The 24301-nt window shown below is 51.8% G+C and overlaps 1 protein-coding gene across 2 annotated transcripts in view; it reads left to right on the top strand.

Annotated features, from left to right (window-relative positions):
* GPD1L (glycerol-3-phosphate dehydrogenase 1 like) overlaps nt 1-24099 on the top strand; it is a 40658-nt gene extending 16559 nt beyond the window's left edge. For both annotated transcript variants that reach the window (XM_020993329.2, XM_078151248.1), the window contains exons 3-8: nt 1490-1630; nt 6580-6718; nt 12170-12282; nt 17780-18013; nt 18218-18324; nt 21153-24099. In XM_020993329.2, coding sequence (XP_020848988.1) covers nt 1490-1630; nt 6580-6718; nt 12170-12282; nt 17780-18013; nt 18218-18324; nt 21153-21249 — 831 coding nt within the window. In that variant the 3' untranslated portion in view covers nt 21250-24099. The remainder of the gene's footprint in view (nt 1-1489; nt 1631-6579; nt 6719-12169; nt 12283-17779; nt 18014-18217; nt 18325-21152) is intronic.
* The last annotated feature ends 202 nt before the right edge of the window (nt 24100-24301 follow it).

Below are 24301 nucleotides of genomic sequence, written 5' to 3'. Positions count from 1 at the left end.
CCAACTATGAGTCTGGCCATCCATTGGCTATTTCCCATTTCCTGTGTTTTCAGTGGTCATACCTGTGAATTCCTCTGCCCTCCGTCTGCTTGTCCTTCCTCCTGCTGGGAGCAAACTGCCCAGGCTGCCTCAGTCCTGTAGGGGAGACAAGAATTAGGGGACCAGTATCCCTCCTTTGGAGGAGGTCACGATCACGGGGAGTGTTTATTTCCCTGGGTTTCTGGTTCTTGATGAAGCTGGACCCAAATGACTGAGCCTTCAGACTCTGGATCCTGGAAATTTCTTTTAAAAAGCTCCCTTGGCCCTTTAGTATTTGTGTAGTTAATTAAGCCACCAGCTGTTGAGAAAGCAGAGACTTGATGCCTGGGGCCCGCCCTGGCAGCGGGAGGCGTCTTGTTCAGGCCGGGACAAGGCCAAGCAGACGTCGCTTTTATTGGAAAGTGGCTTCATTAGCTGAGAGGTGTCTGGGCCCTGTGCCGGGATCCCGTGCCAACGTCACCAATGTGCTTTGTGCCTGAGTGGACAGGGTACCAGGCTGGCATCGGGAAGCCTCGGGCTCCAGCTCATGCCCCTTACTCTCACTGTGTCATTTCTCCAGGCCTCAATTTCCTCATGCAGGAAATGGGTATAAGAGCCTTGGAGGGCTCTTGTGAGGGTCATTACCTTAAGGCAGGTAATGGAGGGGGATAGAAATCCCTGGGATGTCTTTGGTGCAGGAAGGCTGGCACAGAGGAGGTTTTATCACCCCAGAATTTTCTGTATCCACCAAATCACCAGCCTGGCCCCTGCCCCTATCCCGAATCCATGTTAAAGTGCAGGGAGGCTCAGGAGCTGCCCAAGCACAGACAGCTGGCCTGGCTCGCTCACGGTCACGCGGTCATTGTGTGACATGGATGGGCAGAGCCCTTTGATGACCTCACATTGCCCTATCCACGTCAGCCGTCACTGTTGTGAATTTACTGTGAGCCTGCACAGGTGGCCTGGCAAGGAGAAGGCAAGGTCCTGTTCAGTCCAGGCAGCAGCTTTTAAGCACCTACTATGTGCTAGGGGCTTGGGGTATTAGGAGAAACCAAACAAAAGTGCCTGACTTCTTTTAGAAGACGAGGCATTTGTGCACATAAGACTTTCCTGCTTATCCAATAAAGCGAGTCCTGACCACCAGGGGATGAGGAAAGGCTGCCCAGTGGATGGGGCTCATAAGCTGAGCCTGGAAGGAGGCTGGGCACTGTCAGAGTTGGAGTGAAAGTGGGAGAGCGATTCTCAGGTGTGGGGCACAGCCTAGGCAAAGGTGTGGTGGATGCATTTCTTGTGAGTCTGCCATTCCAGCTCTTTCCACTGCATCTTGACCCTTCTCTTAGCTTTTGCTGGTTTTTTGCATGGTGCTGGGCATGGAGTAGTAGCTTGGCAAATTCTTGGGGAGTGAATGAGGTTGTGTCTGCAGCTTTTAGCCATGGGACTCCGTAAAGCCTGTTCTCCTTCACGTGTGCAGATTGCCGTCCCAAGTCTCAGTGACGCTGTTGGAGACGCAGACCTCCTGGTCTTTGTGATTCCTCACCAGTTCATTCGCAGGATTTGCGATGAGATCACGGGGCAAGTTCCCAAGAAAGCTCTGGGGATTACCCTCATCAAGGTAGGTGGGGTGCTTTGCTCCTTTGTGGGCCTGGGGGCTCCCTGATGTGGTCCCTCCCTCCACCAGTGCAGATCACTTACTAGCTGTGTGACCCTGGTCAAGTCACTTATCCCTAATTGCCCCCCCCAAATAGAATACATGACCCAGAAATAATAAAGGATAGAAACACAGTATTCTATAACTCCAAATATACCAATACTGGAGCAAGGGCTCATTATTCAACAAAAACTTTAGGGCAGCTAGGTGGCGTGGTAGACAGGGCACCAGCCCTGAAGTCAGGAGGACCTGAGTTCAGATCTAGCCTCAAACCAAATACTTGACACTTAAGTAGCTGTGTGACCCTGGGTAAGTCACTTAACCCCATTGCCTAGCCGCCCCCCCCAAAAAAAAGGAGAAGCAGCTTACATTCCACCAGTGCAGATCGCAAGCCTGCATCCTGTGGGGTTGGTCCCTGCCCAGGTCTATCCATCCGTCCTCCATAGAGGCCAGTCTTTTTTTCAATCAGACCTGTGATATCCCTGGTGTAGAGGGTACCCTGTGAGAAACTTCTTCCCACGGGGCAGATCAGCACCTGTCCTATTGCCTGGCCCACAGAGAGGTTAATGACTTACCTAGGGTCATACAGCCCCAAGCTGTCAGGGGCAGGACTTGAACCCAGATCTCCCCAACTCTGAGGCCAGCTCTAGCCAGCATGCTTCTCTGAGGGCTGAGACAGCAGCCGAGGCATCCGTGGTGACAGATGGTCAGAGGCATAGATGGCCGGCCTGACGCGATGGACTACCCATCCACCTTCGTGTCGTGGCCTGGGTGCATGTCTTTTTTTTTCTTTTTATTAAGGCAGTTGGGGTTAAGTGACTTGCCCAGGGTCACACGGCTAGTGTCAAGTGTTTGGTCTGAGGCCAGATTTGAACTCAGGTCCTCCTGACTTCAGGGACAGTGCTCTATCCACTGTGCCACCTAGCTGTCCCTGGTACATGTCTTTTTAATCCTGCTTTATTTTTCTAGTGGGGCCATTAGACCAGTTTCTGTCCTCCAGGACCGGGCTGAAGTCTGTGCTTTAACATTTAAAGCTGACCCCTTCTGCATGTTGCAGATTTCCGTGGGCCTTCGAGTCCTCCACACATGCTAGAATCCAACCACCCTGGTGCACTGGCTGCTCTTTACATGTGACTCTCCCTCTGTCCCCAGACTTGGAACGCACTCCCTTCTCCTCTCCTTCCACCTCTCCCTCCTTCTCTCTGCCCTGCGCTGCCCTGGCTTTCTGCAAGCCGCAGCCCAGACCCAGTCTTCTGCAGGGGGAGGCCTTTCCTGAGAATGCTCCCCAGCTAGGAGGCCTTCCCCTCTGCCTCCTCATTAGAATGTGAGCCCCTCCAGGGAGGGCCGGGATTAGTTTTGTATCCTCACTGCTTAGCTCAGTGCCTGGCTGTAATTAGGGAGTGTTTAACAAATGCTAATTGACTGGCTGACCAGTCCTTACAGATGTTATAGAGATGAGTGAGTAGGTCTGGGTCAGTAGTGACTGGAGCCTGGCCTTTTTGGCCTAAAAACACCCTCGGTGACTCTTTATTCTTTTAGTGTCCTCACATTTTAGCTGTGTCTTGGCAATCAGACCCTGCTTCCTTCCCCTGGTGTGGGTTTATTCTTGGGCACTCGGTCCGGCCCCCCCACTCTTCCCACGTGCCATGCGGCCTCCTGACATTGGTACGTTAGGGACTGAGGTGGAGGCCAGTCCTTGAGGAAATGCCAGCCAGACCTTTCCATCTCGGGTCTGTTTGTTCTGTGGTTTCATTTATCAGTGCCTCGAGCTGGCACGCTGACCAGGCAACCTGGTCTGTAAAGCAGTCGCCCTGACCTTCTGGAACATTCTGCAAAGCTTCTAGATTAGGCTACTTTTGGTCACCGGGTCGGTGCAGGAAAAGAATGTGGGCCAGCTGAGGTTCCTTCGTGTGACCACTTTCGCAGGGACAGTCTGGCGTCCTCACTTTGTCCACTCTCCCTCCCCGATTTGGGCCAGGAGCTTGTCTGAACACCTGTGGAATCAGCCCCAATCCAACGTGGCACATCGGCCTTGAAAACCAACGTGCATGTCACCCTAGGCAGCTGTCCCCTGTCTCCCGGGAGAGGGTCCATTTTTTCTTCATTAACGTCATTGGGCACTCAATCGTGCCATGGTTTTTTGAATAGAGCATGTATGATGTATAAGAATGAGGCTTCTGAGTAGCCCACGAGCTTTTGGCTTCTCTCATTTCTCTGCAGAACATCCACTCAGCAGTGCACGATCTAATGAGCATTGATTAGGCAACACAGAGCACAGGGGCCAGCCACGGTCAGCAAGTACTGTTTACTTCCTGCATCAGGGAGTCCCGAGTTCACATGCAGTCTCAGACACGTACTAGCCGTGTGACTCTGGGCAAGTCACATCACCCTGTTTGCCTCAGTTTCCTCAGCTGTAAAATAGGGATAATAACAGCAGTAACCTCCCAGGGTTCTGAGGATCAGATGAGCTAATTCTGTAAAGTGCTTCGCACGGTGCCTGGCCGTGGTAGGCAGTATGAAATGCTTGTTTATTGATTGCGGCCCCTCCTATAAGTCAGTGGTTCTCAGGGATCCCTGGCATCCACGGAGTCAAAACTATTTTCGTAATAATACGAAACCATTTCAGTGTCTAATCATGGTAAATATCAATAGGTATAACTCACATAAAGGAAAACTCTTGAGGAAGGGTGCCATGAGCAGCGGGGGCCTCCATTTTTAAGAATATGAAGACATCCTGAGACCAAACCGTGTGAGATCCCCTGCTCTGAGTCTCCAGGTGGCAGAGAAGGCGCCCGTCTGCACTGCTGGACCTGAGTTTCCCTAGCAGAGTCCCCCACTGCGCCCCAGACAGTCCTTTGGTAGCCAAGCATCTCCTCAGTCCACCTGCCCTCACCTTTTGGGAAGGCATGACTGGGTACCACCATGCCACCCTGGGTTGGCTAAATCTGCAGACTCTTCTCCACCCTCATGTGTGAATTTCTGTGCCTTAGCTCCACTCACTCCAGGCTGGTCTGTGCTCCTGAATGTTCATTTGAGGGTACTTGGAGAAATCTGTGCCCTGGTTGACCTGACCCCCACCCACCCATGCTGTCCCGGGCTGCCGTTTCTCTGAAGCATCCCACTCTCAGTCGTCGGGCAGAGGTGCTGAGCGTCCAGGTGGGCAGCAGCTCACACGGTCAAGTGTGGTGGTCAGTGTTGGTGGCCGGCCCCAGAATCCCGAGCCTTGGCATCTCTGCCTCCCTTCCCATCTCTCTGCTGGCCTACTCTGGCAGTGGGAAGGCGTCTTAGAATGTGGCCCCTCGGGGCAGCTAGGTGGCGCAGTGGGTAGAGCACCAGCTCTGAAGTCAGGAGGACCTGAGTTCAAATCTGGTCTCAGACCAAACACTTGACACTTACTAGCTGTGTGACCCTGGGTAAGTCACTTAACCCCAATTGCCCCCCCCAAAAAAAAAGAAAAAAAATATAAAGAATGTGGCCCCTCAAGGCCAGGTGCAGTGTGTTTGCTCTCTTTGTATCCCCAGATGCCTGGTACATAGAACACTTAACATGCTTCTCCACTGGGTGACCAAGGGCCATTTTGGGGGTGATAAGTCATCCCTGGTTGCCAGCCTCCTGGGAATAAGCCTGCCTGAGCAGAGCGACTCCTGAGACACGCCCCAACTTGACCCAGAATCCTTTCCAGCTCAGTCAGACCTGCCAGTTAGCTCCTGGTCCCCCAGGGGGTAAGAAGCCAGGGTCTCCTCACCATGAAGAGGCAGCTTTGGGGGCGAGCTTCTGTGGAGGGAGGGATGCTGAGACAATGAATGGGAGAGGCCTAAACGGTGAGCTGGTGGCTGCTAGGGACGTCATTGGAATGTTGGGGCTGAGTTCACAGTTTAGGGCCTTTTCTATTAATTAGAGGCCTCTATCTGAAAACTCTTATTTTCTTACAAAAGGTGCTGCTATAAATATTAATGTCTGTATGGGGCTTTGTTTATGTCTTTGACCTCCCTGGGTTATGTGCCAGGTCCAAGGGTTTGTACCTTCCCTTTCTTGGCATAATCCTGCTTTCCTGAATGGTTGGACCAAATTTGCAATTCCTCCAACAATGTATGAGTGTGACAGTCAAATTGTGGATCCTGGGATCATTGATCTTGAGCTGGAAGGGACTTAGTGCAACCCTTTCGGTTTACAAACGAGAAAATTGAGTCAGTGAAAAGACAGCCAGGCACAAATTAGGCATTTATTAATCACCTACTATGTACCGGAACTCTGCTAGGGCCTGGGCTTACAACTAGAAAGATTAAAACCACCCCTTCTCTCAGAAAGCTTAACTAAATACAAATGTGTATGTGTGTGTGTGTGTGTGTGTGTGTTTGTTTTCCGTCTAACGAGGTGGACAGAGGTCATTTTTGCTCCCATAATTCTCGGCTGCCCTCCTTGACGTTGCTGTGGTCAACATTTTCTTTGTTGCTTGCTTCTCATGTGTCTCCCTTTATCTCTCTGCTGTTTCTGAGGGGGCAGTAGCCCCCCCTCTGGTCTCAGAGCACGCTTTGTTCTGCTCGTCCCGAGTGCCGGCCATTAGGTTGTTTCCCATGTTAGGAACAGAGCCGCCATAAACATTTTTGTGCAGATAAGAGCCTGAGCGTCGGTAGATCTTGGAAAGAAAGTGAATCATTGGCTTTTGATGAAAATGAGTAAATGTTCCCAGGGAGAAAATACCAGAAGCTGTGGGCAGGCATCATCAAGGCTGGCATCAGTGCCGCATTTCCACAGCCGCCTTCATGCCCACGTTCGCACCTGTTTTTTCCTTTTCACCCTTTTCTATTATCTCGGAGAGGAGAGGCAGAGCTTAATAGCCAGCGAGTTGTCAGGTGGCCTTCCGGCGTGGATTTGTCTGTTTCCTCCATGACCCGTTTGTGTCCTCTTTCCAGGGAATTGACGAGGGTCCCGAAGGGCTCAGACTTATTTCCGACATCATCCGAGAGAAGATGGGCATCGATATCAGCGTGCTGATGGGCGCCAACATCGCGAATGAGGTGGCTGCTGAGAAGTTTTGTGAGACCACAATCGGTAAGGCCGGAGCAGCAATGATCTTTAGCTTGGAATTCCTTGATACTGAGGAAAGTCTTGGGTTCAGATCTTGCCACTTACTAGTTCAGTGACCTTGGGCAATTCAGTTCAACTAGCACTTATGAAGTACCCGCTGACTACCAGGCGCTATGCTAGTTTGGGTGGATGGGGCGGAAATACATTCAGAGACAAAACAGAAGAGGCCCTGCCCTTGAGGAGCTTCGATTCAGAATACACTCAAAGTGATTTCGGGGGGAGGTTGTTAACTGGGCCTTCAGAGGACCCTGTAGAGCCACACTGCCCACACCGCATTCACCGGAAGCAGCCCTGGGGGTGCAGTGTAGTACGGTATACAGTACTGGGGTCAGAGGCCATGGGTTCAAATCCTGCCTCAGTCACTTACTGCCTTTGTGGTCACGGGCAAGTCAGCCAGCTCCTCTGGGGCTCTGTGAAATGGGGAGTTTGGCCTTGGTGACCTCTAGGTGTGATCTCCCTGGAGGGATGTGAGGTGATGGGGCTCAGGAGGGGCTTTGTTATTGGACCTTGGAGGGCAGCTCTGCCCCAGGGCTCTCCCCAATGTATGGCAAATGATCCGAGCCTCAGTTTCCTCATCTGTAAAACGGGGCCATATGTGTGTAGCGTGTGCCTTTGCAGTTAGTGACACCTTTCCTTCAGACCCCAGCGGGCTCTGGCTTCCTCTAATTGGCATGGCGTAGCTCTGCATCTTGTCCAGTCTACAGCGGGAGCTTTGGTGTTCCGTTCCCCGGGGCCCAGGACATTCTGCCAGGGTTCTGGTGCTGAAGGAAAGTCTCTGGGTTCTTGGGGGGATCGAGAGAGTCAGTGTTGGTGCAGGCGCCTCCGCCAGCCTCGCCGCGGTTTGGCCATCATTGTCACTTATTCTGTTGTGATTCTGGGGCCTCTGCCTGCGAGGCTCATCTGTGCCTCAGTTATGGAATCAGGCCAGCACACCCATTGAAAAGCAGCCGGGGGAGCACGCGCGTTAATCTGTACGTAACATGATCAGGCCCGGGAGCCCCTTTGGCCGGAAGTTGGAGTCAGGAGGGCTCAGCCTTGGGTGCTGGCCTTGTGACCCCAGACACGTCACTCTCCTGCCTGGGCCTCAGTTTCCTCCTCTGCAAAATGAAGGGGCTGGATCCTAAGGTCCCTTCCAGCTCTAATCTATAACCTGTGACCCTGCCTGGACCTGCCTGGATTGTGAAACTTGGCGTTTTCAAAGGGCCTCAAAGTCTCATTCTTCCTGCCCCAGCACCACGTCCTTAGAGCAGGAGCCTTTGGAGGGGAAGGGCAGGGTCTGCTGAGAGGAGAGGGCCTCAGGCCCGGCCACCTGGAGGGGCCTGCTGGGCCTGGAGCCCGTGGCCTTGAGTGTTGGAGGAGAATAAAGCCTTGTCATCAGCCTGGTCCTGACCAGCCTGGGGGTGGGAGCTTGAGATTGTGACAGGCAGGGGCTGTTTGCTTTGAGGAGTCAGGCCAGAGGGAAGCTTAGAACAGGGAGGTTACTGTTTTCAATCAACATGAGTTGTAACTGATTTTATTTTGATGGCCTAAGTATATTGGACCTGGGATTTCACTGGCACAGGGAGCTCCTCCTGTAGCCTTCCTACATCAGGCCAGCCCCTTTCTTGCTCTGCATTTTAGCCCCCTAGGGGGTAAATGATTTGACCAGGGTCACACAGCCAGTATGTGTCAGAGGGAGGATTGGAACTCAGATTTTCCCCCCTCCAGATCTGGCCCTTGCTTAGTGTGGGGCAGAGATGGATGGATGGAGAGGGCTCCCAAATCCAAGGCCAGAGCCCATTTGCACCAGCCCAACCTACCAAAGGTCCCAAAGGCTTTTAAGAAATACCGACCTCATAACAACACTAACCCTGAAGGTAGCCCATGCCTGGGCACCGCCTCCCAGGATGCCTCCCATTATGCAAACCCATTGCATTGCCTGGATGATGAACCCAGGCTAGCCGATGGGCCCGGGTCCAACTCTGGGAGCAGTCAAGGTGAAGACAACCAGTGGCCCTGCCAGACTGTGCAGTCTTCGCTGGCCTAGAAAACTGGGGTAACCTGTCCGGCAGGGTGATTATTCGTGGCCTGGGGCGCCTGGCTTTGATCTCAGTCTGCTCTGAGCCGATGCTTTTCCTCCTCCCTCCCCCAGTCCCCTTCAGCCCTTACTCCTCCTGCTTTCCGCAGGTCCCCAGGCTGGCCTGCCCTGGAGGAGGCTCTGATGCTTGCTGCCATCTGTGGGTCTTTCCTCTGCTGCCTGACCTTGGGATTCTGGGTCTGGGCCCTCTCCCTCCCTCCCTCCCACCATTAGTTTTGCATAATAAAATGTTGCCCTCCTGGTACTTGAGGCAGGGTCTGGACCCTAGAATGCTGTTGTCACCGACATTTGTTATGGGGGGTGGTCCAGAGACCCCTTCCTGTGGCATGGGTCAGCTGCCAACTAGCAAGGCACAGACCGGCCCTGGAATTCCAGTTGTTCTGTGGGCAGGGGTATAAGGGGAGTCCGGGGAAAGGAGGTGACTGGGGCGGGGGGACAACGATAGGCCAGAGACAGCCCCAAGTGGGAGGGGGACCTCCTGAGCCGGCCAAGGCGGGTGCCTTCTTACTGCCCTCCCTCTCTGTTCATTCGATAAGCATTTATTGAGCACCTACTGCATGCCAGGCAGTATACCAGGCACTGAAATACAAAGCCCCAAAGGAAGCAGTCCCTCCCCTCATGGAGCGTACATTCTGTGGAGGGAAACACGGACGCAGATCAGTGAAAATAACAATATGACGACACATGGTTACTACAAGGTAATTTTGAAGGGAAACGCTAGTAACTAGAAGCCAGGTGGGTCAGTAGGTAGAGCATGGAGCCGGGAATCAGGGAGACTCAGCTTCCTGAGCTCAGATCTGGCCTCAGACACCTCCTAGCTGGGTGACCCTGGACAAATCACTGAACCCTGTTTGCCTCAGTTTCCTCATCTGTAAAATCAACTGAATAAGGAAATGGTGAACCATTCTGGTTTCTCTGCCAAGAAAAACCCCAAATGGGGTCACACAGAGTCAGATGCAACTACAGTGACTGAACAGCCTCTGGGATCTAGGGGAGACGATGATCAACCTGGTTGAGAAGGTGCTGGAGCCCCGCCTTTACAGAAGCTCCGGGTTCTCTGAGGCAGATGCTAGGGGGAGGACGCTTCAGGCCAGGACCCCCAGGACGAAGGCATCTCCTGGGGAGGGATTGGGCTTTTGGGCCAGGAGGGAGAGTGGGTACTGGGGAGCTGTGGGAACAAGTCTGCAAGGGAGGCCAGAGGCGGGTTGGGGCAGATTCTAGATGCCAAAGAGGAGTTTGTATCTCCTTCTGCAGCCGAGGAGGCTGGGAAGCTTCGTGAGCAGAGCAGCGCCATGGCTGCGAACCCCTCACTCGTCCTTGTGGACGCGTCCTCGGGTTTAGAGAACAGAGACTCTGGCAGGACTTGGTGTTCAGTGAGAGGGAATAAACGTGAAAGAAGAGCCCTGCTGAGGAACGGTTGTTTCCCAGGGGATGGTTTGGTTTTCTTGGCCCGCACTGTTGAAAGTCTGAGTCACAAAGCCCCTTCTCGGGAAGACCCCCAGGCAGTAGAACATGCAGAGAATCCTCTTCTACCTCTGAGGAGACCGAGGCTCCGAGGTCCACTGGCTTGGCTGAGGTCAGATCCGTTACTCTGTGGGGCCAGACGTGGTGGGGGTCTCCCCCAACCCGGAGTGGGACCAGCACATCTGCTCATAGCTTCTCTGGAGTGAAGATGAAGAGGAGGAGTACAGAGAAAGGCAGAGAGCAAACCTGTAGGGAGAGAGAGGGCACCGGTGACTGAGGACATCAGGAAAAGCCTGGTGTGCCACATCTAGTGCGTGTTGAAGGAAGAAAGGGGGGCCGTGAGAAGAATGGGGAGGGCGGGTGGCTCAGGCACCCCCCACCTTTCCCCAGAATGCAGCCCAACCTCAGACACTTACTGGCTGTGGGGTGCGGGCAAAGCTCGGAACTGCCTGCCTCAGTTTCCCCATTTCTAAAATTCGAAGCATCTCCCTGCCAGGGTTGTTGTGAGGATCCCATGAGATGACATGTATAAAGTGCTTGATACATGTATGAGCTCTCATTATCATAAAATCCCTTCAAATCTCAGCTCATGTTTGAGTTTTCTCCCTTCACTCCCCCCTAACCCGAGGTGCAAATGCCATTTCTCTAGACATGGCTAGTATTCCTTTTCTCTGTAAATGTTTTTACACCCAATAGAATGTAAGCTATCTCGGGGGTTTTTGTATTGCAGTCTCCTGTGTCTGACACATAGTAGGTGCTTAATTAATGCAAACGTTGGTATCATCACACCGAGCTCAGTCCATGCTTGAGGCCCCCCTGGTCAGTAGGACCTACCTGCTCCCCTGACCTCTCTTTGGAGAACCCTCGGCCACCTCAGTGAGACAGTCACACCTCAGTGGAGGAGGGCTCTCGTGGACAGCTCTGTGCCCGCCTCCTAAGTGATGATGAGGGTGGTAGTTTGTATTCGGGTAGCAGTTTAAGGTCTCCCAGCTGCTTGAGAAAGAGCGTCTCATTTCACTGTCCCAGCAGCCCTGGGAGGTAAATAGGGCAGGTATAATATTCCATTTCACAGACCAGAACATCGAGACTTAGCAGTTAAGCTGCGTCCGTGATTAAGCAGCTGAAATGAATGAAGGAGCATTCCCTGCAATGTGCCAAGCCCTGGGGATCTTATGTTCTGATGGGGGTGACCACCCCTAAGCGGAGGAGGCATTTGGGCTTGGAAAGTCACCGCAGATGTCACCCCCTTGGCAATACAAGACAGTGTTGATTTGATTATAGCTTGGGGGCTGAAAAGAGGAGAGAGCCTTTGCCTCCCTCGGGCCTATTCTTCGTCCTTCCCTCCTCAGAACCCAGCAGTGCAGTGGCACCTCTCAGAAAGCCTCCCCTCATTCCTTCCCGTTGTCCCGTGTTCCATATTGCAGGGCTCTGCAGGGGTTTTCACACACACACCCTGGCCATCCAGGCTTTGCTCTGGCCTTCCCTTCTCTCCTCTGCCATTTCTAACTCAGTAACATTTTTTAACTCCTTAAGGCACCTCAGTAACCCTCTACTTGGCATTATTTGTCATTGGCTTCAGAAGCAGAGACTTGCCATCCATGGGGACTGTACAGACTGTTTGAACTGTTCAGCAGGAAACATTCAGCAACAGGATGGTGGGGAACCCCCCCCCAACATTTTAAATCTAGAACTTGTACATGAATGTCAATATGCTTTAAAGATTTCTAAAACTCTATGTTATTTGTTACAAGAGTTTTGTGTTTTTTCCTTCAAACAGAGATCATGGGGAAATTTTATTCTTAACAAAAACAAACAAACAGAAAAGATAAGTCTTGGTTGTTAATGTCTTTTTTCCCTCTGCCCCTCGATAACAGGCAGCAAGGTTCTGGAGAACGGGCTTCTCTTCAAGGAACTCCTCCAGACCCCGAATTTCCGAATCACCGTCGTGGACGACGCAGACACAGTAGAGCTATGCGGAGCGCTCAAGGTAAAGCTGATTCCTGGACGCAGGGAGGCATGAAGACATTGCAGATGCAGCCCGACAATCGTTTTGTAGGTCAGACTGGGGTTCTTAAAAATAAGTGGGTGATACTCCAGGCCCTCAGGGTGTAACAGGACAGAAAATGAAACCTGCCTCTTGCCTGTTGGTAATGGTTTTCATTCTTTTTTTTTTTTTGCATTATTATCACTTCCCTAAATAGAATTCTGTCTTCTAACAAAGTAGAATTAAGTAAAACAAATACATTGGCTACGGGGGACAGTGATCAGCCTATGCCTCATTCTGTACCTGCTTTACCATCATTCCCAAAAGTCCTACCCTTGATCTTCCAAGAAATGAGAACTCTACTTCCTGGCTGGTTTCTGTTTTTTTTTCTTTTTTTGGTGGGGTGGGGAGGAAGAATGGGGGCTCAGGGCAGGAGGAATAGAAAAACCAGTTCCTGGCACAACCAGCATAGGTGTTCAGACCCCTCCCCTGTGCAAATTGAAAAGCGTTGAATTGAAGCTAAGGCAGGTCTTGGCCCCTGGCCAGCCTCTCTCCCTGTCTCTCTGCTTGTGTAGGGGGATGCGTGCCCTGCCACGTCGGCAGCGCCGCCATTTAAACACTAGCTCAGGCGACTGGACTTTTGTTGGGCCCTTTTCTAAATGTCTGTTTAATGGTGCTTCATTAAGGTAATGACCGCTTAACAGCGGGGCACCGTTGACATTGGAAAGCGCCTAATTGCCCAGTGGCTGGCCTGGAAACCCCAAGGCTGACGATGAGTGCTGTGTGTAGCTGGAGCCTGGTGAAATCCTGGCTGGGTCTGAGGGGGCTCCTGCGATCTCCAGCTGTCAGCTATCACAGGGACAGCCCATGTTCGGACTTGAAATAGACAAGAAATGTTTGCTGGCAAAGAGCCTGGAAGTGGGTGTATGCTGACTACCATTATGCAGAGGGAGTTTCTGGAAGGAAGAAAGTCGGTGAGAAGCCTTTATGGGCCCCCCCAGAATGGGCCTGGGAAACTCACTGGGTAACAGTGATTCCTGCAGGCTTGTGTTCTGGGTAACGGAGAAACCACAGTGAGAGGGACCTTTGGAACATCAAGGTCAGAGCTCAGAGTCAAGGGAAACTTTTAGAACAAAAGATGTTAGAGCCATGCCAAGCCTATAGGGCCATGGATGTTAGCTCCAGACCAGACCTTGAGAACCAGGGTCAGAGCTGAGAGGGACATTCCCAGTAAATAGTCTGAACTCTTCAGCTATGGAAACTAATGGCTCCTTCAGGGTCCTCCAGAGCTGGGTCCAGGCTTTCATTCCGTGCCATCTTCTTCCCTTTTGGTCCAGAGTTCTTTCTGCATTCTGCCCACCCTGTTCCTCCAGCTGTTCCTCACATGTATTTTATTTTATTTTATTTTATTTTTTGTTTTACTAATATAAATTTATTTATTTTTAGTTTTCAATATTCACTTCTACAAGTTTTTGCGTTCCAAATTTCTCACCCTTCCCCCCACCCCAAGATGGCATGCATTCTGAATACCCTTTCCCCTGGTCTGCCTTCTCTTCTATCTCTCCCCCCTCCCTTCTCTTATCCCCTTCCCCTTTTATTTTCCTGTAGAGCAGGATAGACTTCTGTACCCCCATTTCCTGTATTTCTTATTTCCCAGTTGCATGTGAAAACATTTTATTTAAAACATGTGCTTTTAAAACTTTGAGTTCCAAATTTTCTTCCTTCCTCCCTCCCCACCCACCCTCCTTGAAAAGGCAAGTAACTCAATATAGGTTGTACATGTGCAGTTATGCAAAACATTTCCTTAGTAGACATGTTGTGAAAAACTAACTCTATTTCCCTTAATCCTATCCTGCCCTCCCATCTATTCTATTCTTTCTTTTGACCCTGTCCCTCCTCAGAAGTATTTACTTCTGATTACCCCCTTTCCCAATCTGCCCTCCTCTCTATCACCCCCCTGCTCTCTTGTCCCCTTCTCCCCCTATTTTCTCATAGGGTAAGACAGATTTCCTTACCCAATTGAATGTCTGTGTTATTCCCTCCTTAAGCCAAATCCTATGAGAATAAGATTCCCTCATTCCCTCTCACCTTCCCCTGTTTCCCCTCCACTGCCTCACGTGTATTTTATGAAAGAGGGAAGCTCTCATTGGCCGCTTTGGGTGTTACTGAACCAAGAACATCTTCCCCTCGGGACCAGAGTTGTAGGGAGGGTGCTACCATATTGGGTTGGCTGGTAAGGCCTCGGGAGCATACGATACCTTAAGATCTGTTTGTGTCCTTATGTTCTCATGGCATGGCAGGCAGAGGGTTTGTCCGGAAGCCCGGCCTCTTTCTTTTTTTCCCCTTTGGGTTTGGAAGAGAGACTTTGCCATTCCACCTTCGAATGAGGCTGGTTAGCCTTGTGGCTTGCAAACAGAGCAGACAGGGAGGCCTGCTGGAAGAGTGATAATTTTAGCTCAGAAAAGTCCACAGACTTAAGCTGCCACCTGTGTCCCAGTAACTGTCACGGCTGAGCGGACACCGGGGCACCTGCGAGGCCAGTCGCCCAACACTCCCCAGATCTCGGCCTGTGGGTTTGTTTATCCTTGGCCAGATGCCTCTGATAGAAGGAATAGGCATGTTAGGGACTGATCACAGATAATGGTACTCTATCTGAAAGGGGGGTGCGCCCTCTAAAGTGAGGGGGGGGGACGGACACAGGCAGCAGAAAAGGCCCTGGCTCTGGAGGCAGAAAACCTGGGTGTAAATCCTGGCCCTGACACTTAATACTTTGTGACCCTGGGCAAGTCACTTGACCTCAACTTCCTTGGCTGTGCAGGGGGGGGGACTGGTGGGTGGCTTCCAAGGCCCCCAGGCCACGCTGTCACCCATTCAGCCATCGAGGCGTTGTGACTGTCTGCACTGTCCCCCTGTAACCAGGAGGACAAAGTCAAACAGAGCGGACGGGCACGTGCGGCCCCACCCACCCCCTTGGCCCACGAGTGGTCATTGCAGGGGGGCGAGGGCTCCTGCCCCTCCGCGGGGTTTCCATTTGTGTCACTCTGGTAGTCACATCCGGCAGCTTCTTCGGATCACCCTCGGAACCACCTTGCTCCGTATCGAGTCATAGCAGCCTTGCCGTGTTCTCTGAATTCCTCCTAATCCATTAAGAAAGATTAAGTGCCAGCTGTGCCCAGCACTGGGAGAACAAGGGCAGAAACCCGCAACAAGCTTCTGTTCATGTCTTTTCTTACAGCAGGCAAGGAAGGGAAGGAACGAGCATGTTTATAGCGCCTGCTGTGTGCTAGGACTAGGCGCTGTGCTGAGTGCTTTTAACAAATATTATTTCATTTGATGCTCACAACAATCCGCGGAGGTACATGCTATTATTATTACCATTTGACAGTTAAGGAAACTGAGGGCAGAGGTTAAGTGATTTGCCCAGGATCACACAATTAGTGTCTGAGGCTGAATTTGAACTCGGGTCTTCCTGATGGCAAGCTCAGTGCTCTATCCGCTGTGCCACCAGCTACGTCTGGCATTATATTTCCTTACATTCACATGAGAGTTTTCTGGGCACCCACTTTGGCCATCACAGAACACTGTTATGTGGGCCCTTTGTGCCTGAGACTCTTTGGGACGGTCCTCATATTTCTGGCGGCATGGTCTATGGGATGATCCAGTCATAGATTTTTGAGCCGGGAGGGCGCTGAGGCCCCGAGGATTTCACTTAGCCCCCTTTACCCTAGGGTGAAGCACGAACCCTGTTTAGCGTTGAAAGCTCTTCCCAGCCAGGGCCTTTCCAGCCTCGGTCCGCCTTCTTCCCCTTCCTGACTCTGCAGTCCGGCCAAACACCCCTTCTCTCCCTTTCCTGACCCAGGGCACCCCACGGCTGTGTCTGTGCACAGCTGCCTTTGCCCCGGGCCTCACTGCCACCCTCTTGTAGACACAGCTCCCTGTACCACCCGGGGCTGGAAGCCCTCCCGGATCTCCCCCTAGACCGCCTCCTGGGCATTCTGTTCATGCTGAGTCTTTACATTCATCTTGTCTGTGCATGGACAGTGTGGCTTTGGTGTGAGGGATTTCATGTATTGCCTAGTACATTACTGATAGTGCATTATATCAGACAGGCGTGTGTGTGTGTATGTGTGCACGTGTGTACCATGCATGTGCTTGGAGTGTGCGCGTGCGTGCATACCTGTCTGCGGGCATGTACGTACGTGTGTGTACACATATATATGCACGTGCACACGCATGGCCCCCCAGTAGAAGTGGGGGGCTCCTTGAGGTCAGACCTCTTTCATTCTTCCTCCAGAGCCCCTCACACGCATGCTTGTTCATCGATTGATGGTTGTGGGGGTGCTAAGTGACCGGGTCCCATTGGAAGCCAGCACCATCACTCCCTCTCCAGACAAGTTCCTTCCACTTCTCTCCACACCCACCCCCAGGCAAAGTGCAGAAAGGCCAGCCAGTCCTCACTTGGGAGAGAGCTCTGTGTGGGGGGAGGGTTAGATCCTTTTTTGTCCAAATCAGTAGGAATCCCGAAGAGCCTCCAACTGCACAGTGACCGCACCGGTGGGTGTGGAAGGCGTGACCCACAGGCAGAATTCATGGGCCCCTTGGGAATTCCTGGTCTGGGGGGAAGGGACGAGTGGCTGGGTTGGCCTTGTCCATCACCAGCTTTGACGCCGTGGAATGGAGCTTGGAAGCTAAGTTAGTGCCTAGCTCTCAGGAGCTGACGCCCACTTCCAAGTCGTGTTTTTAAATGTATAAAATACGTGAGATTACAAAGGAAATCTCTTGAAATGAAGTTATAAAACTATTCATAAAAACTGCCCTAAGATGGGCTGAGCCCAGGGGCCTCTGTTGTCCCCGTCCAGGCAGATCCCAGCTCTCCTCAGCCTCTGCGTCCGCGCCGTCACTAGTGCCGCCGTCCCAGCGTCCTGGGGTCTCCCTCCCTGTGGGATGTGCTGTCCTCACGCCCCCTGACCTGTGCTCCCCTCAGTGAGGATATGTAAAGAACAAAGGCGTCCCAGGCCTGAAGGGGCCATCCCCAGCGCTCAGCCCAGTGCCTGGCACCGAGTGAGCATTAGTAACTCATTCATGCGTGTTGACTGGCTAACAGCCTCCTGCAGGAGAGAGTGTTTGAGCAGTCTTGGTTTTGAATATTTTTTTCAATCTCGCTTCCACCTTCTCTCCTCCGCATTGTAACTGAGGTTAAGTCATTTGCCTAGGATTGGGCAAGTTTGAGAGTCTAAGGCTAGATTTGAACTCAGGTCTTCCTGAGATTGATTCCAGTACTATGCCCACCACACCCCGCCCAAGCTCCCACATCAGGGAGGTGAGAGATAAAATGTCTTGTGTGAGGCCCAGAAGGGAGGCCAGTCTGGCTGGACAGGACCGGGTGGTGACGGGGCTCAGCAGCATGTGCGGTGCGGTGAGGGCTCCGAGACCTTCCGGTGCTGGGTCTTTGTGATCGTTCACAGCCCCTCTAACGCCGCGTCTTCTCCTTCCTCCCCAGAACATCGTGGCGGTGGGAGCCGGCTTCTGCGATGGGCTCTGCTGCGGAGATAACACCAAGGCCGCCGTCATCCGCCTGGGGCTCATGGAGATGATCGCCTTCGCCAGGATCTTCTGCAAGGGGCAGGTGTCCACCGCCACCTTCCTGGAGAGCTGCGGCGTGGCCGACCTGATCACCACGTGCTACGCGGGCCGGAACCGGAGAGTCGCTGAAGCGTTCGTCAAGACGGGAAAGGTAGTCGGCCCGCCCCTCCCTTGGCCGATGTCCAGGAGCCCCAGAGGAGCCGTTGCCCCGGGGGGTGGGGAGAGTTGACCTTGGCTCCCCGAGCCAGCCTGGGCAAAGGCAGTGGGAGAACGGGCCAGGGGCAGTGTGCTGCCCTGGCCGGGGGCCTCTCTGCCGCGTTCGTCACGGTGACGGCTTGGGTTTTTGGTTTTTCAGAGCATAGAGGAGTTGGAGAGAGATATGCTAAATGGCCAGAAGCTCCAGGGCCCCCCGACCGCCGCAGAGGTGCATCGTATCATCAAGCAGAAGGGCATCCTGGAGAAGTAAGTGGCTGCTTCTCAGGAGGTGCAGGGCAGTGGGCGCGGGCCCAGCTCTGGCACTCCTGGTTCCGGGGGAAGCGCGGGAAGCTGAGGCCATGGTCTTTATCCCCATTCACCACTTCGTCACATGGCGCCTTGATGTCCAACCGGGCTGTAATTCCATTGGCTGCATTGCGTCTCCCCCCTCTGGGTCGCCAGCGCAAGGATGTTACTCGGTGCTTTGTATGTCAGTCATCGAGCGTGTGTTGAGCACCTGCTGTTTGTCAGGTGCTGTGATAGGCTCTGGGGATGAGACACAAAGACCAAAAAGAAGCAATCCCTACATTCAGGGAATCTGCGCTCTGCTAAATTCCTCCAGAGCGCACGCTGTTTACCTGAACATAGCACTTGGCCTTGAGAACGAGTGGGCCGTGCCTCTGTTCATGCCCTCACTAGTTTGGGAACAGATTGTGGGGACCTTTGCCCAAATGCCAGACTGAGAATCGTGGATTTTATCCAAGAATCAGCACGGAAACACGAACGTGTTTGAGCCTGGCGCCAGGCACGTGCCTTAAGAGGCCAGCGTGGGCAGCAGTGTGGAGGGCGGTTAGCGGAAGGGAGAAGGTGGAACCCTGGAGGCCCAGGAGAAGCCTCTACCACTGATGGGGGTGGGCCGAGAGGTGGAGAGGAAGGGGCTTGAGCCTTCTCTCCCCCCACCCCGGCCATGGCGCTCCTGCTCTCCTGCAAGTCTTTGTGGACCTTACTACTTTGTCTGTGATTTATGGGTATGAGGAAGCTCCCTTGCCCAATGCAGATCTGCCTCTGCTCTTGCCTGGGGGCGCTGGCATGACTTGAACCGAGGTCTTTCTTCTTCCTCTTGCTCCCAGGCAGGGATGTCCTGGAGAGCAGAGGCTGCGGCTAGTGATCACTTCACGTCCTTCTCACTCCTTTATTCCTGTGAGAAGTGGCCTTTGCCTTGGCTTCTCCCTCACCCTGTACGAGAGCGTCCCAGAAGGAGTGAGTGCTTTGTGCTCTTACCGACTGACTCTTCTTTTAAGAAATTAAAATAGATGTCATCGATCCTTTCAAAAACTGCCTCACGTTTCAAGCTGTCCCTTCCCCTATGCCTCTCCAGGGGGCCCTTATGATAAATCATTTTTTAGAAGGAAAAAAGTTTTGACAAAACTAGCCATAATATCAAAAAAAGGCTGTTTTATGAGTTCCCCCGGAACTCGGCAGAGAATTGGGGGAGGCGTCTTCTCACCTCTCTTCTTTGAGGCCACGTTTGGGCATCAGGAGCTCTCAGCACCCAAGTCACGTTTTCATGTAAGCGTGTAAGCAGTGAGCATTTATTGAGCGATTGCTACGTACTGGGCCCTGTGCTCAGTGCCAGGGATAGGGAGGAAGGCAAAAACAGAGCCCCTGTCCCCAAGGAGCTTCCAGTCCAGCCAGGGAGACAGTGTGTGTGTGTGTGTGTGTGTGTGTGTGTGTGTGTGTGCGCGCGCGCGCGTGTGCGTGTGTGTGCGCGCATGTGTGTGTGTGCGTGCACGTGTGTGTGTGTGTGTGCGTGCGCGTGTGTGTGTGTGTGCGTGTGTTCAGTCTTTGTCGTCTCCATCAGCATCATTGTCAGTGATGTTTCTCCTGGCTCTTCCATCTTCACTTTGCATCCATCCTTGTGGGTTTCCTTTTGCTTCTCCACATCCATCCCACTCGTTGTTTCTCAGAGCACAGTCATGCTCCATGACATCCATCGGCAGGCTGTTTAGATCTTCTGTGAGCAATGGGTGTCACCGCCTTGTCTTCTGACCAGTAATTTCATGAGTCCAGGAGGGCTGTGCTGCACCATGGCGCTCTCTTTAAGAAGCAAGGCTCCCGACATCTTTCAGTAACGTGCAGCTAGGATGGCAAAGTGAATTTGCAGATTCCCTTCTTTTCCGTATTATCCACAACAATCCAGTGTGTCACAGAGGTGACTCGAGCCCTCTTCTCATCAAGGTCGAGAGCAGGAGGAAGGCCAGGATTGGGAACCAAACTTCAGACCCAAGGGTCCTTTTTGTACTGGGGACCAAGGACGCCTAGGGGCCCCTTCTCAGAGCAGTCTGCACAGGTATCAAATAAAATACCTAAGGTTGCAAAGAAAAACAACTAAATTGAATTACAGTTATCAGAATTTTAAGAAACCAAGTTACACATCCCAGGCTAAGACTTTTATGCCATTGCTCTTAACAACAGTGAACTGAGCACGAAGGTGATAGGCTGGGGGACGTCCCCGGGTTGTATGACATCACGAAACGGTTCCCTTCCCTCCCCCCTTCCCCAGCTGTTAGTGCCCTCCCACGACCTTGGATCGTTTTCTGGCTCTTTGGTGAGAGCTCGGTCACACGCCAGTCCCCATCCTCCTGTCTAGTCTCAGCCTTGCCTTTGTAAGGTACTACGCCTTAGCGTTCTGCCTAGCTCATAGTAGGCACTTAATGTTGTGGGATTGATCAGTGACCCGTTTTCAATATCACCTATGACTTCCATCTTGAGATTATGTAGGAAGAGACCACCCTTCATTAGGGCTAATGATGTAAGTGAAGATGGTGGAAAGCACCTGAACTCGGAACCACTGGCTTAACCGAGATGCCAGCTGGAGGGCGGAGCCTTCCTCTGCCCAGCCCCACGGTCCATGCCTGTCACATGGGAGTGGTGATGCATGCTTTGGAGCGACTGGTGCCATGAGAACTCTTGGTTCAGATGGGAACGAACAGGTGTAAAGGAAGGCTCAGGAGGCGGAGTGCCTTTGCTAGGTGCCATGCAAGCGTTAGCCCGGATGGCCCGTCTTACCATGTCCCCCTCTCCTCTCCCTCCAGGTTTCCCTTGTTTACAGCCGTCTATCAGATCTGCTACGAAGGTCGACCAGTCCAGGAGATGCTTTCCTGCCTCCAGAGCCACCCAGAGCATATCTGACAGATGACACCGCCACGTGCCGGGCAGCCTCTGCCTTTCCGAGCGACCCCCAGGCTGTGGCAGCAATGATGGTGAAGGCCAGACGCTCCTTGCGTGACGTTTTACTCCACACATGAATGTTGGTGGATTTCTCCAGGTTCATTCTTTTCTAGCCCAGGTGGAGGGGGATGGGTGGATGGATTTGAGACTCATTTCATTGGCCGAGATGTGGGTGTTTAAAACACCATCATGCAAATGTTGCACAGCTCTGTGTGTGTGTGTGTGTGTGTGTGTGTGTGTGTGTCTGTGTGCATCTTTGTCTTCTGTGTGTGTGCACCTCCAAAACCCACTCCTGTGGATTTTTGAATCCATCTTTTGGAATTACTCCATCGTGGTAGCTTGGGAGATTGGGACTGTATTGTTTCTTTTTGTTTGTTTTTAAATTAAAACTCATTAATATTAGGTCTTTGGGTGAGGGCAATTTTGTTTTTAAAAGACAATTAACCAGCATTATTGTGGTGGGTGGGAAAGAAGGAATAACGTTTATCTGTTGAATGCACCAAATATACAGTGAGAATTTTACCTTGGGCAGTCAAGTCAAATCGGCAAGCATTTATTAAGCACCTACTGTGTGCCAGGTACTCTGTTCAGTGCCCTGGGTGGGGGTGGGAGGGAGACAGTTACAAAGAAAGGCAAAAAACCAGTGCCTGCATCCAAGGAGCTTACAGTCTAATAACAAGGCCAGCGTTGTTTTTTAGTAATACTGTTGGATGCGGTTTTTTTTAAAATGACATTTTAAACTATGTTCTATCACCTCCATTGTTGTGAGCATCTTGGTTGGCTCTTTTGGAAGTCCAGTGGCAACGGCAGTGGGCTGATGTGGGGCCCCAGGCCTCTTCTGCCATGTTGCTTCGGCTTAGAATTTGCAGAGCAGCATTGAGAAAACTGCATGCCTCCCACCCACCGCCACTTCCAGAATAGTCTTCTAAGCCTGCTTCGGGCCTTTCCCAGCTCTGTGTTGTCACCCAATAAGATGCTTCTTGTAAATAGCATCTCTCCTTGTGCCTGCTACAACTCACAAGCCTTCAGCATCTCTGGGCCTAGCCCCCTTGGTGTGCCTGGCTTTCCAAAGAAGGTTTCAGGACGGCCATCTTGGAGGCCTGATGCAGAATCAGGCCTGTGTGATGCCTGCTATTCAAGGCCACTTCTCTCCTCCTTGGCCTCATCAGTAGTCAAACCATTCTCTGTGTCTCTGTTTGCAAAGCTGTGAAAACACTACAGGTGTGATTTTTAGCACGATTGAAGTGGAAAGAGAAGCCCTGACCTTTGGGCCTCCATCACCAGGGAACCATGATTCTTTGAAGATGACCTGGCCATGGCAGGTCAAGGAGGCCCTAAGAAGATGACCTTGGCTTTCTGCCTTTTCCTCATCCTTAGCTCAGTCGCTCTATCAACCAGGGATGAGGGCCGAGGGGGTAGACAAAGTCCGAGGGTTCGCCTGAGACCCAGGGATGGCCAATCACGCACATTAAGACAGACCCATCTACCAGTGTAAGCCTGTCTTCATTTCAGAAGGCTTGCTCTGGGCTCATGGCGATCTTGAACTGGCTTGTTAGCCTTCACCTTAGTCCCTGTGAGAGACTGGGCATCGTGGTGGCTATCGCTATCTGCTCAGATCTCCCACAAATTCTTTATGATGCATTAAGGTAACTCCAGAAGCCAACAGAACCTAGGAGAAATCAGCCTCGCTAATGCGCACATTATGTACCATGTGATTTTTTTTCATTCTGGGATTTGAATGGGCCTGGGTTCAGCCAGGGGACCCGACTTATTTCTTTCGACCACCCTCTAGCATCTGACAAATGGTAAGGAAACGTGTGAATGTCTCCAAGCATTCAGGGTCTGCTCAATCACTTTCTGAGAAACATTTGTTCTTTATTTTTGCTATTGCTGAAAATGATTGTAGATGAATGTTTTATGGGTTTTTAAAAAATTCCATCCCAGATATCACTGGGCATTTTAGAATCAGAAACATGGACACCTGTGAAAAGCACATGAAATGCCCCAAATTGGACCCATTCTCGTGCTGTTATTCTCTTAATTGACTTCAAACCACTTGACTGGTGGGAAGCCTTTTAAAAGTTTGTACATTCATACAAAAAAGTTGCATTTTAAGGTCCTTAAAGGGCAGTCCACTGATCAGGGGGTCTCCTGTTGCACCTTAATTGTGGGGGGCGGTTGGGGTTTTGTGGATTCTCTTCTGCATAAGTCTATCTTACTCTGGGTTTTATACATGAGTATTTTTTTCTTTGGACAGGCCCTGGTACCACTCTCTCTAAATAAAGTCCATTTAGACCTTAGACATATACAACAGCCACACAATATGGAAAGGGGCAGATTCTTTAAGAACTTTGCACCCTGGTGATTCAGTTTATTGTTTCACTGCTTGTATCCATCTGCTGACCCCCTGTGACCTTTGGTTTGATGTTGACTTGTATTACCGCTTCCTGCTAACGGGGGGGGGGGGGTGCCCATTTGTGAACGGGCAGACGACATCGGGTGCCTTGCTAAGCGTGGCCAATAGTGGCACGGAGCCAGTGTCCACCTCCTCGGATTCCCCGTCTAAGAGTGGGGTGAAGGAAGGACCTAGTTTATAAACTAATCTTGGAGATGTCATGGTCCCATTGTGTGGACCAGGTGGGTGATGGGGAAAGGAGATGGTGCGAGAGTGGGGTGTCCGTGGACAAAAAGAATGTTTTCCATTACTAAGCTTACTAACCATCATTTACTTTTACGTGGATTGTATTTGTTTGCCTCTTGTAGATGGGCATATGATTAAAAGCTTGGTACAATAAACATTTTATCCCTGAATCCTGGTCTTTGTGGGTTTTTGTTTGTTTGTTTGTTTGTTTGGGTTTGTTGAGAATAGAAAACTGATCTTGGAGCCAGGACCACCTCTGTTGATTACTGACTGACCCCGGGCTGGACCTCTTCCATAGAATAAGAGGGTTGGAGTCGGTCTCTAATGCCCCTTCAGTTCTGGATCTGAGACCCTGCCACAGTGGAGGTGAGA

This window comes from Phascolarctos cinereus, unplaced genomic scaffold (assembly GCF_003287225.1).
Source record: "Phascolarctos cinereus isolate Bilbo 61053 unplaced genomic scaffold, phaCin_HiC Scaffold_1;HRSCAF=81, whole genome shotgun sequence".
Classification (NCBI taxonomy): Eukaryota; Metazoa; Chordata; class Mammalia; order Diprotodontia; family Phascolarctidae; genus Phascolarctos; species Phascolarctos cinereus.
The sequence above is the reverse complement of the archived record's forward strand: the minus strand, read 5'-3'. Positions and strand labels throughout refer to the sequence as shown.